Source organism: Beauveria bassiana, assembly GCF_000280675.1.
Source record: "Beauveria bassiana ARSEF 2860 unplaced genomic scaffold BBA_S00014, whole genome shotgun sequence".
NCBI lineage: Eukaryota > Fungi > Ascomycota > Sordariomycetes > Hypocreales > Cordycipitaceae > Beauveria > Beauveria bassiana.
In genome coordinates this window covers 382,742-395,707 of record NW_007930849.1, presented here as the reverse complement: position 1 = coordinate 395,707, position 12,966 = coordinate 382,742, and the positions used below count along the sequence as shown (strand labels likewise).

The window sequence follows — 12,966 nt, the reverse complement described above, 5'->3', positions numbered from 1 at the left end:
GTGTGTATTCTGCAAGTTGCTCTGGTGTAACACGCTGGGCCGACGTAGTGATAGCCCTTGCCTCGAAAGCCACAGACGCAAGCACGCAGGCAACGACGAAGAACAAACGATGGAATGGTATCTCTCGCATCAATGGGATAGAACAACAAGAACTAAAAAAATAAAAATAAAAATAGCCATCAACTTGTTATAAGCACAGTGATAATGGAAGCAAAAAAAGAAATGAGATTGGACCAACGGGGATTTGAACCCCGGACCTTTCGTAGAGAAACTACTGGGGACCTAATCCTGCTACCTTGCGGTGCGGAGGTCATCGGTATCCCTGTGTATGCAAAACGAAAATCATACCCCTAGACCATTAGCCCGATCTTACTTCTGATCTAAACTAAATGCCTATATGAGAGACTCTATGCTGCAATGTCCATGCTGATGGCTGGCTCGCGACCAAGGACCCGCAGCTGGAACGGTCGCCTACCCGAGATCCAAATTGCAGAAGGACATTTGGCATCACTGCACCTGTGTAAGGCCGCAGGGGCTTAAACTCGAGTGTTCTTACTTTTTGAGCTACTTTCTCTACACATGATATGTTTCGGTGAGATCTCGTCGTGAGTTGCCACTATTCCATTGTAGTGGTCCTCGGGTTTCAATTGTCACTTACACCAGTATGGAAACGGAGCGGTGACTGCTGACATCCTACACTACCACAGCCAACAATAGCTAAACCATCACTTGATTAATTGTGAATACTGTAGTTTAAAAACGACAGCACGAGTATTACACAAGAAAACACAACGTGGCGCTGTAGCAGAGCTATTAGATTGTCGCGAAAAAAACTTCGGCCTTGCACCATCCAGCGCGCGCCCGTGGTTGCCGCGACGCCTGCATCGGCACAAAGAGCTTCCGTCGAAAAACACTTGCGAATCAAGGAGAAGGAAAATCACACACTCAAGTGTAGAGAGGCAAGCTTTGAAAGGACGCAGAAGCTGCTTTACCCTGATGTGTCGCGCGGCATCTTGTTTCGTCGACGGCAGAGACTTGGCCCCTCGGAGGGCGCACCAGACAAGTACCCAACACAGATAGAGGTAAAGCAGAGGTACTGCAAAAGACCATGACAAGAACTACAATGGAGATATGACCTTAATGCCCAGCTCCTGTCAGAGTCTAACCCCAGCTCTGCGAATTGACTTGGCCGACCGCGGTGCGCTTCATGGCCAAGGTCGCCGACGGTAACAGCCCCCAATGGCACGTAAAATTGCACATGTGTGAACAATCGAGAATGCGAGGTAGAGAAATGTATTCAAGACTCTTCCTGAGTCCTAGCTGTCTCCCCCCCTAATACCTAATGCTCTCTCGACTATGCTGTCTCATCCAACGTCGTCTTTTCTGTGGAAATCAAATGGTACCGTAATGTCCATAACCCCGTAAGTAGCAAAGCAAAATGGACCCATGCATCTCAAAGTTCGTGAAATCCCTCAACATGCGTCTTGTTGTATCGCGATAGGACCAACGGACAACGTGTTGACCTAAATTTCAGAGTTCTGAAAGACGGACTTTTTCCAGTCCGGGCTAGAGAAAGGACTTCAAACAGAAAAAGACAGTTAGTATTTTACGACTTCAAAAGTAGGAGGCGAATCCGTAAAGCTTACTCGATCTTAGGGCGCTTGGACGGAGTAGCCATGCTACCCTTCTCGTCCTCCTTCTTGATGTCCAGGCCGAGCTCATCGGCGTCCTCGTCCATCTCTACCTTGTGCTTGCGGGTAGATGTCGGGGTCTTGCGAGGAGTAGCCTTGCGGGGAGTAGCAGGCTTTGAGCTGTCTCCTGAACCGTCGAGAGCAGACGTATCGCGAGCTTTGCGAAGCTTTTGGATGTGCTGACTAAAACGCGAAAGACGGTTAGTAAAAAGCAGAGAACAGAAGAGTCATGCAAATGCAAAAGGGTCAAGAGAACAGGGCAAGGGGGAAGTCAGGTACTTGACTCCATGAAAGGTGTAATCGTGGCCCATGGCCCTCAAATGACCCACGATGCCCGTGATTGACTCTTTGTTTGGCTTGAACTCTTCAATCATAGCGAAGAGCAGGGCTTCGTGAGCTGTGGCGTCCCAGCGACGGCTGGACTTTTCAGGCATGATGAGAAACGCGATGGATTTGGAGCGAAGTGATTGTGATCGAAAGGAATCTATGGCAAGGACAGAGGTGTGTAGAGAAAAAAAGGTGAAGCTTGGGGGGTATTGTCATGGCAAAGTGATGGGTGATGTGGAGAGGAGAGATTTGAGTGAACGAGATATGAGTGGGTGGTAGACACTAAGAGCCTGCCTCCTGCCTGGCAGGTGTTTGTGCTGGACTTTCAAAACGAACGGAAACGGAGAATAGGAAAAGCAGAGCAGGCAAAGGATCAAAAGACTTGTGTATCTTGGCAGCATGTCATACCGGAATGCTCTCTCAGTAAATTCGTAGCCCTTCTTTTGCATTTCGTCCAAGACTTTGGCCATGTTATGAGAGTTTAGCTCGCAGTGCTTGACAATGCAGATGAGCATGGCCTCGTGGGCTGCCGCGTCCCATTTCATCTGAGAACGAGTCATGGCAAAAGATGCTTGCTGGGAAGGTAGATTCGAGGAGCAGAGAATGGAAGGATCAAGGATCAAAGGATGCAAGGATGAAAGGATTCAAGGATGAAATGATGAAATGATGAAAGGATGAAAGCGAGGAGGCAACTTGGCTCGTAGGCAGAGGCATAATGAGGCGGCATCAGCGGCAGCTGTATTCACCGCCTCTGCGGAAAACAAGCGCCAAAATGCAGCTGCAAGTAGCAAACACGCTGTCAAAGGTGAGAAGCGAGGAGAATGGAAGGATTGAAGCAAGGGGTAAGATTGACAAGATAGAACGATAGAGCATCGCCTTACCGGATAGACTCCCAGGACTGATCATGGCCCTGGGCCTTGAGATAGGCCTCGACGGCACTCTTGGCCTGGGTGCTCAGGGCGCCACCGCCGCTGGCAACCTGAAAGAGTGCGAGGGACAGCTCCATGAGGAATTCTGGGTTCTCCCAGACTCCGGCCTTGACAGGCATGGTTTCGATTCGGACGGGGTTTTTAATGTGTGTAAAGGACTGTGTTGACCGCAAAGCCGAGACGAGGCAAGAGAGAAAGAGAGAGTTATACAAGAGCGAGAAGAAAAGCGAGGATGTGATTTTGGGTCTTGTTGTTGCGAGATGGAAATGAGGAAATTAGAGGGAAGCAGTTGGTGAATGGCCGTGCGATGTTGGTTATGGGTGCAAACGGCTGGGCAGAGCTGCAGCACCGGCGGTCTGTTTGCATCGGAAAACCAGATTGCTTACTGTCAGTCGTCATTCACCTTCACAGAGCAACTATCCTGGGATCGGTTTAGGCCATCAACTCTTCACTGCTGCGTTGTGCTTCGGCGGCAGTCCGAGCAGTTGAGATGGGGACGCCTGTACGCCTTTGTTTATTGTTCGGTCAAAGATGGATGATCAACAATTGTATTTGATTTCTGGCACAGATTGCGTTTACCAAAGTCTATGACAGTCAATCATGAAAAACGACAAAACTCCTCTCCGAGACCAAATGCAGTCCCTCTCCAACATTGCAATCCTGCGCTTCTAATGTATGAACAGAAAAGTAAAAAAGCAACAACAAAAACGTCAAAATGCGTTTACCTGGTCGTCAAAATACAGCCTCCGAGTTGTAAGAAAGAGAAAACAAAGCGCCGTGTATATCCAGACAAAAAGTCACTCAACGCCGATGAACCCACCATTGCTCGCTCGTAATCTTGCTTCATGTCTCGAAGTATGACATGCTACGCATCACCATAGCTAAATCTAATGTCGAACCTATCAGTATGATACTCGAAGAGCCTGGAAAGAGGGGGTCTTCTCACTCTGCGTAATCAGCTGGTGTCGTGCCGTTGTGCGCGGCCAGTGCCAGCACAGCCTCATCGTCCAGGGCCGACTCGGGGTCCATGACATCGGCGTCAAGTCTTTGCCGCTTTGACGGGTGCTCGTCCGCGCTCCCGTCAGCGGCGCCCTGTTGCACAGGAGCGGCGCCCGGGTAGGGAACGTCTGCAGCCGACGCCACGAGGGTCTGCTCGTCCTCCATGGCAATCTGCTGGTTGGGGTCGTGCACCTCCGTGTCCATTGCTTGCGGCGGGGCCGGGGCCGGGGTCGGCGAAGCGTTCATGTTGGGGTCAAGTGGCGTGACACTGCTGACGGCTGCGGAGGCCGGTCCTGCGGACGCTTCGCCGGCGGCCGCGGACTTTCGAGGCCGGCCACGTCCGGGGCCAGGGCGCCGGGTGATGGGGTTTAGGCTTGGGTCGATGCGCCGGAGCGCCGCGTCTGCTGGAGGAGGCGCGGGCTCAATTTTGTTTGTAGCGCGGCGCAGGCCTTGAAAGTGTTGTCTGTGACGGGGTAATCAGTAGAGAGCGGGGGAATCGAGAAAAGATGCTATTGGCCCGGGGTTGCATTGCATATAGGGCTGGTGGTGGAGGACTGCTACGGCGTACTGATGAGGGGAAGTAGCAGTTGGATATGCAGGAACAAGAGGGCAGACTGGCAGCAGCAGAAGACGATGTGGGCTGGAAATGAAAGCAAGAAAATTGACAAAATGTCCGAGGGTGTGAGTGCGGGATGAGATGAGATACTTACCGACATCCCTCGTTTGTGAAGCCATATCCAATGCTACGCATGTAGTTGCCGATATGTGTCCATTCCGCACCACTGATGACGCCAATGTTCTTGATTGACAGAATGGTAAAAAAGAGGTCCTTGTCGGCACGGTCGTTCCAGTTCTTGTTATTCATGTTATTCATGGCTGACAGGAAGAAGGCCTTAAGAACGAGCCAGGCGAGGTGGGTCAAGACGGCCTCGCGTCCTGCCCGTTGCGCGAGGGGTGCAGCGAACGACGCAAAGGAGAGAGAGAGAGAGTACGACGGAGCTTGGGTCAATTTTTTTTTCCCTTGGTGTGTGGTGCCGCGCTGGCGCAAGGAGTCCAGCGGTATTGTCGCTGTGTGGGCGTAGGTAGAGTCTGTTAAGGACAGGCGCTGGCCGGGAGGGAAAATTGGTAGTGCGTGACAGGAGAGCAGATGGTTTGACTTATCTGGGGCTTTTTAGGGACTTGCAGCCTGCAAGACAGAAAGTCGAGGTGGGGAGAAGGCGGATCGGCTGCACGTTGGCCCGTGCGCGGCATAACAGGCGGTACAGTCTCGTGGTTTTTGTGCTTCGCGGGCGAGGCTGCGGCCAAGATGGGCGACCTTGGTAGCCGTGCGGGAGACGGGCTGAGAGTAAATAAAAGAACCGCCGGGGACGCATTGTATTGTATTCGGATTTGATCTGTGCATGACCGACATGTGTTCTCGGATATTGCTGCCTTGCCTACGAACGGTGATGTTGTGGCATAGCCGGCATTCAGACGCAGTTTAGCCGGCCACCTATTCATGTACATACAGCTTCAAATCAGAGATTCGATAACCAGTTCGATCAGGCAAACAAGGTACCTTTGTACCTGTGGCAAGTGGGCTGTGCTGCTCGACCCGTCTGCATCGACGACAAAGGAGCTCCAGGCACAGGCACGAGCAAACGATATTTCTGACTTTTTTCTTTTTTCTTTGCCTTGCTCGCGCAGAAAAGTCTCGGCGGTGGAATGCGCAATGTGCAGACGCAATCACACATTGTGGAATCGAATGGAACGGCACAAACCTGAATGCGGGTGGTCTTTGGGGTTTGGGGGGGGGGGGGGGAGGGAAGATAGTGTGGTACGTGATACACTGATACGACGGTTCATCCGCGCTGCTGTCTCGCTCGCCGGTACGGCTAGGCCGCCCGCGCTCGCTTCCTGAAGCGGCCTAGCGTCATCACGTGTTTTCGTGGCAACCTGGCGGTGACTAGGACGCTGAGAGGGTCGCAGTAGTGCGCGCCCCGTCGCGTCTCCCGAGGGTCGGCGGCGAGCCCATCCTCGCTGCGCATGGCCTCTGGGCCGCGTCTGCGACCATAGAGGTGTAAAAAAACGTCGGCAATGCATCGAAAATGAAGCGTCTCTCATCTCTAGCACTTTCCGCGTCTTTTTTGGCCTGTTGGCTGTGGTTCGGTCCAAAACTCTGCCTGCGCAAACTGGTGATGATTTTTTGCTAGTACCCCTCTTTTCAAGGCAGGCTGAGCTCCCTTCGCAGCGCTCTCGGCTTTGCAATACATGGGTCCGCCGCACTAGGAGACATGCCACACACACCACACACCACGCTGATCAGAAATGAGGAAGCACGAGTAAGAAAGGAGATTAATTGGGCACAAAGGGGATGACGGTAGGATTGCGAACTTTTTCTTTTGCTGCCTTGTCGAGGTGTGGTGCCTTTTTATAAGCTGACAAGACGTCACCAACGGCTTTTCTTATCAGATCTCGTCTGTTTCTATCAATTCCGCGATTGATCTGCTTGAGAAAAAGTCACCGACGCAGCATTTTCTGGTGGGCGAGGTACAACAAAAGACGGCTTGGGTTGTTGGGGGCATTTCAACCCATGCTGACGGAATGGACGGGTGGCCTTGCCGCACCCCCTCCCCTCTCCACTTAGGTAAACCGATTTGATGGGGTTTTAGGTAATGAGTCACACTGGGTTTCAGACCAGGGATAAAGAAGCGAATAATACGGGAGAATTGGACGACAAGAAAAAAAGAAATCTTGAATGAAATCCCCTGTCGTTGCTTTTTTGCGGTCGAGGTACCAGCATTTTTTTTTCTTTTGCCCGATTGCGATGACTGCGACTTTGACCGTTGGTTTAGATCAAAGATGGAATTACGCGGCCAATTGCAAAACGACGGTGAAAGCTCGTTGTTTTTCCCATGAGGCCAAGCAATGACGTTTACTTTTTTTTCTCATGGGTCTGCGCATGTGTTGAGCCGATCCAGAATTACAGCGCTCCAAGCAAACCACTTTACGCGGCTGAAGCAGCGAGTTTCTGGGGGTTTAAGTGGTGTTGCTCCACTGGAACATGCCGTTCAATTCCCAACATTGCTCGCCGAGCTTTTTTATTCTTTTTACCAACTTTTGCTGGCTTGCTTCCGGCTTGGCTGCTTATATATTCAATTGATGGTTTATTCCAACAGCGCTCTTTAAAGCCTTGCAGCAGCAAGAAATTCATCACCTAGGCAGCTGGCAGGCAGTCCTGTCATTGATAATTAGGTAGTGGCACATACTCGAGCTGGTAGCGCATTTCTCAGCATCCAGTGGGGCTTCAGCATTGCTATTGCCCAAACAAGCGACTTGCCTCTTGAGTCTTGAGTCTTGGCCCCAGCGCTAGGCAACAGACCCCCCCCTGGTTCTTTGCCTCTTTTCTCCCACGCCCTCTTCCCTCACCCAATCCATCGCTACCAACACCCATCATGTCGAAAAAAAGATATACCATCCCTCCTCCATCCCCCCGAGGGGTGTGGCTTGCGAATCCAGCTCAAAAAACCCAAAATCCCACCTGGTCTGCCTAATCCTTGTTCCCATGGAAATCAACTCCCGGCCCACCAACCTTGTCGTACGCCATCTTCCTATATAAGTGCTTCTCTGGCCATGGTGCCTGGCCGTCGCTCGATGCTCTCTTCTTCTTCCCTCCCCTTCTGCCCAGCATACATCTGATTTTGACCATTATTCTCCTATTTACATATGCTTCAACTTTTTGAGACTCCCATTTTACCGTCTTTGATCGTCCGTTCAAGTCCACTACCTCTTCGCTTCGATCCAATTCCTTCTCCTCGCCACTCGTGCATTCACGCTGTCCTCCACATAGCCTCCCTTGTTAAACTTTCTACAATCTACTCACGCAACCACTTCATCTCTTCGAATCGAAGCTAGTCTTACATCTCCCGTCCAACCTGTCTCGGTCCTCGTGGCCAGGCTCTCACGCTGCCGTCTTGGTCGCTGCATCGCTGCATATCAACCTCGACTCGCCCAACATTCTTCCCCCTATTCTATAGTCTGATCAACTTACACCTTTTTCGCCATTATGACCTCCAACGCAGACAATGCCATGGCTCGGTTCCTTTTTGCCATTCTCAAGCAAAAGAACCTCAAGGATGTGAGTACTTGCCACCCCCTTCAAGCGCCTGATGCCCTATTTAACCCATCTTTCAGATTGACTGGAATCAAGTTGCCAACGACCCTGTTCTGCTGCAGCCCATTACGAATGGTCATGCCGCTAGAATGAGATACTCTCGTTTTCGCTCCACTATTACCGGCCACGAGCCCACCAAGAGACGCAGCTCTAGCGAAAAGTCTGGCAAGGTCTCCAAGTCGTCTTCTCGACGAGATTCACACCCCAAGAAGGACACCATCATCAAGTCAGAGTCCAGCATCAGCTTGACGTCGTATCCTCAGGTATGTTCGCGCGAGCAGCCAGCGCGGTCTTCATGAGTAGTTCTTTGCCAACGCTCGTCTTTTGCAGTTCACTCCAGACGTCTCTCCCTACATGGGCGACCTCGGTGACGACTTTGAAAATCCTCGATTCATGACTCCCTGCAGCGACGACATGACCCAGCCGCTCTCTCTCAACCCGAAGGCGATCCACCACCAGCTCCCCAATCACCCCGGATACAGTCTCGATGCGAGCCCCGAGTTTTTGAAGCAGGAGCCAGGCCTCGAAGGCCCAACTGACTTCTCTGCCTTTGAGGCTGCCATTGACATGAGCAATTTCGTCTCGGGCGGCAATTTTGATCTCTCTACGCAGACAGACCTCAATGCCACCAGCCAGTCACTCTGGAACGACCACTTCCAAGACGGACACTTTTAAATGATACCCCAAACCCCCTTCGATTACACATAATGCGATGAGGTGAAGCGATGACACTTCTCCCACTACGACAATATCCTACAAAGAGGAACGAGCTACGGAGATTTGATGTAATATAGAAAGGGAAAAATGTGCTTGTTTGCTGCTGCTGCTGCTTTGTTCAGACGTTGGTTGCTTTCCTCCAGGCTTTTTCTCTTGTTACGACCTAATGACAAAACCACAAAAATAATGCCTCGGTGCGAGTTGCGCTCAAGGTGACAGACTGTCCATCCCCTCAAGATGCCCAGTTTGTACCGGCCCGCAGTTCGTCTTTCTGGTTGATGGTGTTATTTATTTATGGAAAACATGGCGTTTTTAGGATTTGCTATTTTGGCCTAAGCAGGCAACAAAAGAAATGTACTATATTCGATGTTTAATCTCTTTGCTGCTTCAATGAGACTAACTTTGAACTAGTTCTATGTATTCTTTAAAATGTGATAAAATACTTGCTTCCACGACCCCCCCAGGCTTTGTGGCTGGGGTCTGGTAACTTGAGCGCCGTGACCAAGAGATGCACCTCACTTACTGTTCATTAACGCAGCACCTTGCATATCATTCTCATCTTCAGACGAAGCTGTTGATTTTCTTTGCTGAGCAGCCAGCAGCAGCGGTTCATTTCTTTTCAAACATTTCTTTCATTTAAAACTTTTCTTCCCTTTTGTCATCCACCACCTATTCTACAACGTTCTCGTATTAATTTCCTTCCACAACCTTATACATCACACTGAAGCAACGCTGCTTCTGCCCAGTGACCCTCAACCAACAATCTTTATTCCTGGTGAGATCCCGGGAAGAAACTCCTCGCTGACGCTATCATCCGCCCAGTTCCAATTCCCTACGTTTTCTTCCTCTATTCTTGTTCTATTACCACCCATTTCGCTAACACCGCGCCGCTCAGCGATCATGGCCGACGAAGGAAAGCCAGGCCCGACCGCCGCCGAGGCCATCTTCTTCTTCAACATTGTCCAGCACATGAAGAACAAAGGCGACATTGACTGGAATGCCGTCGCCGAGAGTTCCGGCTTCAAGAACGCTGGCGTTGCCAAGGTACGTCTTCCCCTACCTCTTTAAACCAAAAAGTCTTTTACTATAGCCGCCTCGCGGGTCGACTAACACATACACCACGCACAGGTCCGCTTTGGCCAGATCAAGAGAAAGTACGGCCTCGAGGGCGACAGCCCCACCAAGAAGACCGGCAAAGGTGCGCAGGCCGGCGATGTATCCTCGACGCCGACCAAGGTCACCAAGTCCCGCAAGGCGCCCGGTGGTGGTGGCCGGGGCCGCAAGGTCAAGAAGGAGGAGCCCGAGGATGACGACGACGACGAGAACGATGGCCGCGCGGCCAAGGAAAGGAGCGAGACGCCTCCGGCCAGCGGCATCAAGAGAGAGCCGGCCGCCGATGGCTTTAATTTATTCTAAAGACAAAAAACGTTTCGTCATCCGCTGTTGGCGGGCAGCTCCGGATTGCCTGTCCGGAGGGGATTTGAAAAGACGCACGAGAGCCATTTTGCTAGGGCATTGCTTGGAGTTGGGGAATTCGATAAGAGCTGCATTTTATTGATACATTTGCGAAAACATTGGTACGAGAACAATGGACACGAGGAATGAAGACTGCCCATGGTGGTGCCGCTGTTTGTAAATGTGACTCGCCGCCGCCGTTGTATAGCCAGATTCGATCAATGAGCCTGTGACAATGCGCCAGGTTCCCGAGCGATCATTACTGGAGAGATCGGACAAATTGTTGAATCTTTTGTGCCTGAAGCTGAAACTTGTTCTACGTGCGCTTTCCGGCTCATATTCTCCGCTTGCGACTTACACCAACAAAGGGGGTACTAAGAAAAGAGACTGTTTTTGCAGTTAAAAGTAATAAAAGAGGGACATGAAAAGGAAAGAGCTGTAGTCAGCGAGTAATTCTGAGCTTCACATTTCAAAGTCGCATTTTTATTTCATTAGATAGCTGCCGAGTCTCTTGCTCTGCAACTTTTGTGCTGGAGCGGCGTCTTGTTTCGTCACTCAGCCGCCCACCAATCAACTTGCATTCCCAGCCGCAATCCGCAACGAACAAACCCTCTCCTTGTTTCCATTAACTATATTCCGTTATCCTTGCCATTCACTACACAATTTCGAGGTCTAAAAAGCAATCAACTTTTCTTGCCATCCTCTCCGAAATTAAAACCCCCTCCACACTGCCATCATGGCTGCTGCCGAGGACAAGGTCACGCCGACCGACGGCGAGATCCGCATCCTCCTGGCCATCTTTGCCCACATGAATGGCAAGCCCGACGTCGACTGGGACGCTGCCGCGGCCACTGCCTCACTTCGTAGCGCAAAATCGCTCAAGGAGCGCTACCGCCAGATGTGCGTGCGTCACGGCTGGACAAAGAAGCGCCGCCGCGGCCGCTACCCCGGTGGTGGCGGCGGCGTCGTTGGCGGCATTGGCGGCGGAGCGGCGGGAAACGCTCCGTCGACGCCGAGTAAAATGGCCAGCCCATCCGAGGTCGTCAAGAGTACCGGTGGAGGTCAAAAGAGAAAGCAGCATGACAGAGAAGGGGAGGAGTTGGAGGAAGAGGAGGATGATGAGGTGCAGCAGAAGCAGAAGCCGGCCGTGGCTGCTGCGGGACTGGATGGAGAGTATTGAGACACCTATTTTGAGCCCTATTCACGGATTCATGGGAGTTTTGCGAGATTTAAAGGGACGTTTCAAGTATTTGCTACGTTTTATAAGCGAGATATATGCAATGGGAATTTATAGAGAGCGCCAGGCTATCCCTAGCGGGAGGTAGATGAGGCAGACGAGCAAGACACGCCAACTTAATTGCTGCCACAAATTACCACGATAAGCTATCAAGTATATTTTAAATTATATTAAATAAACCTCAAGATTGTGAAAGCTAAGCAGATGCCGTAGTCTATGCCTTTCTAGGCATAACTACGTCCGTTTGCTCTGATGCACGCCCTGCGCACTTCACTTTCACCTTCACTCTCTCCAGTCTTTACCCGAAACTGCCCTTCCCGCCTCGTATATGTCATCCCGTTCTCTCAGAACTCTTCAACTACTAACACACCGCCACCAGCCCCCATTTTGGACTCATTCACTTGTTCGCGTGACTGCCTAGCTAATGCGCTCTCGCTGTCCGCCGCTCTTCCTCGGACACACACTCTCCGACAGCAAAGCTACCCTGCCCACATCAATCTACACCTCATTAGTCTTGGGATCTTTGATTTTCCATAATCTCTGACATTCTTGCTTCTTATTGCACTGCAACCCGCCTTTCTTTTGCGTCAATCAAGTCTATTAACCGACATCATGGCTACCAAGTCTCCCAGAATTGAGCCCCAGCAAAATGTTCGCTTCCTCATCTCGTGTATCAGACACAGTAATGGCGGAAAGGTGCATTACCCCAATTATTCCCAAGTCTATGAGCCTTTTCATAACTGGATGGTCATTAACTCTTGAGCAGGTCGATTTCGACGCCGTTGCTAAAGAGCTTGACATTGTGACCAGGGCCGCCGCGTATGTTGTTCTCCCTCCTACACCCCCCCCTTGAACCTTTGCCAACTTTTTCCGGTGCCTTTGTTCGTCTCAAACACACTGACTTGGCAAACAATTCTTCAGAGCCAAGAGATATGAGCGTCTTCTCAAGTCTTCCAAGGACAGTGACAAGACGACTAACACCACTGCTGGTGCTGCCGCTCCCTCCGATGGCGACGAAAAGCCGGCCAAGCCAGTCAAGCCGGCAACTACAAAGCGCAAAGCGCTGACGCTATCTACTCCCAAGGATTCTCCTAGTAAGAAGGCCAAGGCTGCTCCCCGCGGAAAAAAGGGCAAGGTCAAGGTGGAGGAGAAGGAGGATGCTGAGGAAGAAACCAAGGCCGACTCTGAGTCTTCACTTTCCGGTATTACGAGCCAAGATCGTATAGAACGATACATTTCACTTGCTAACAGTATGAATGCAGATGCACCAGAGGTCTTGGAGGAGCCCGTCAAGGCAGAGGAAGATTGAAGTTCACTACTTGAAAAAGGCATTGTGCAGCCGTCGTCGGTTGGGGCAGGAAGGCGCAAGGAAAAGGGCAACATATTGCAACTTCATCTTGTCTAAGGGATTTATGGAATTTTAAATAATCTTGCAAAACACGCAGATTTTCATTTGGG

General features: G+C 51.1%; 6 protein-coding genes across 6 annotated transcripts; 4 read left to right on the top strand and 2 right to left on the bottom strand.

Annotated features, from left to right (window-relative positions):
* Window positions 1-1,642: 1,642 nt before the first annotated feature.
* On the bottom strand, window positions 1,643-3,066 carry BBA_05474 (uncharacterized protein; the record flags this gene model as incomplete). Its single annotated transcript, XM_008600571.1, has 3 exons — window positions 1,643-1,874; window positions 1,971-2,216; window positions 2,900-3,066. The coding sequence occupies 3 exons, from the start codon at window positions 3,064-3,066 to the stop codon at window positions 1,643-1,645; spliced, it is 645 nt and encodes a 214-aa protein (XP_008598793.1).
* A 746-nt stretch (window positions 3,067-3,812) lies between these two features.
* Window positions 3,813-4,820, bottom strand: BBA_05473 (uncharacterized protein; the record flags this gene model as incomplete). The annotated part of the gene is made up of 3 exons (XM_008600570.1): window positions 3,813-3,834; window positions 3,894-4,409; window positions 4,657-4,820. The coding sequence occupies 3 exons, from the start codon at window positions 4,818-4,820 to the stop codon at window positions 3,813-3,815; spliced, it is 702 nt and encodes a 233-aa protein (XP_008598792.1).
* Window positions 4,821-7,991: 3,171 nt separating this feature from the next.
* BBA_05472 (uncharacterized protein) lies at window positions 7,992-8,774 on the top strand (the record flags this gene model as incomplete). Its single annotated transcript, XM_008600569.1, has 3 exons — window positions 7,992-8,063; window positions 8,120-8,362; window positions 8,430-8,774. 3 exons carry the CDS (start codon window positions 7,992-7,994, stop codon window positions 8,772-8,774), a joined length of 660 nt encoding a protein of 219 aa, XP_008598791.1.
* Window positions 8,775-9,716: 942 nt separating this feature from the next.
* On the top strand, window positions 9,717-10,232 carry BBA_05471 (uncharacterized protein; the record flags this gene model as incomplete). Its single annotated transcript, XM_008600568.1, has 2 exons — window positions 9,717-9,860; window positions 9,945-10,232. 2 exons carry the CDS (start codon window positions 9,717-9,719, stop codon window positions 10,230-10,232), a joined length of 432 nt encoding a protein of 143 aa, XP_008598790.1.
* Window positions 10,233-11,007: 775 nt separating this feature from the next.
* BBA_05470 (uncharacterized protein) lies at window positions 11,008-11,451 on the top strand (the record flags this gene model as incomplete). Its single annotated transcript, XM_008600567.1, has 1 exon — window positions 11,008-11,451. The coding sequence occupies one exon, from the start codon at window positions 11,008-11,010 to the stop codon at window positions 11,449-11,451; it is 444 nt and encodes a 147-aa protein (XP_008598789.1).
* Window positions 11,452-12,120: 669 nt separating this feature from the next.
* Window positions 12,121-12,817, top strand: BBA_05469 (uncharacterized protein; the record flags this gene model as incomplete). Its single annotated transcript, XM_008600566.1, has 4 exons — window positions 12,121-12,204; window positions 12,275-12,327; window positions 12,430-12,710; window positions 12,771-12,817. 4 exons carry the CDS (start codon window positions 12,121-12,123, stop codon window positions 12,815-12,817), a joined length of 465 nt encoding a protein of 154 aa, XP_008598788.1.
* Window positions 12,818-12,966: the final 149 nt, after the last annotated feature.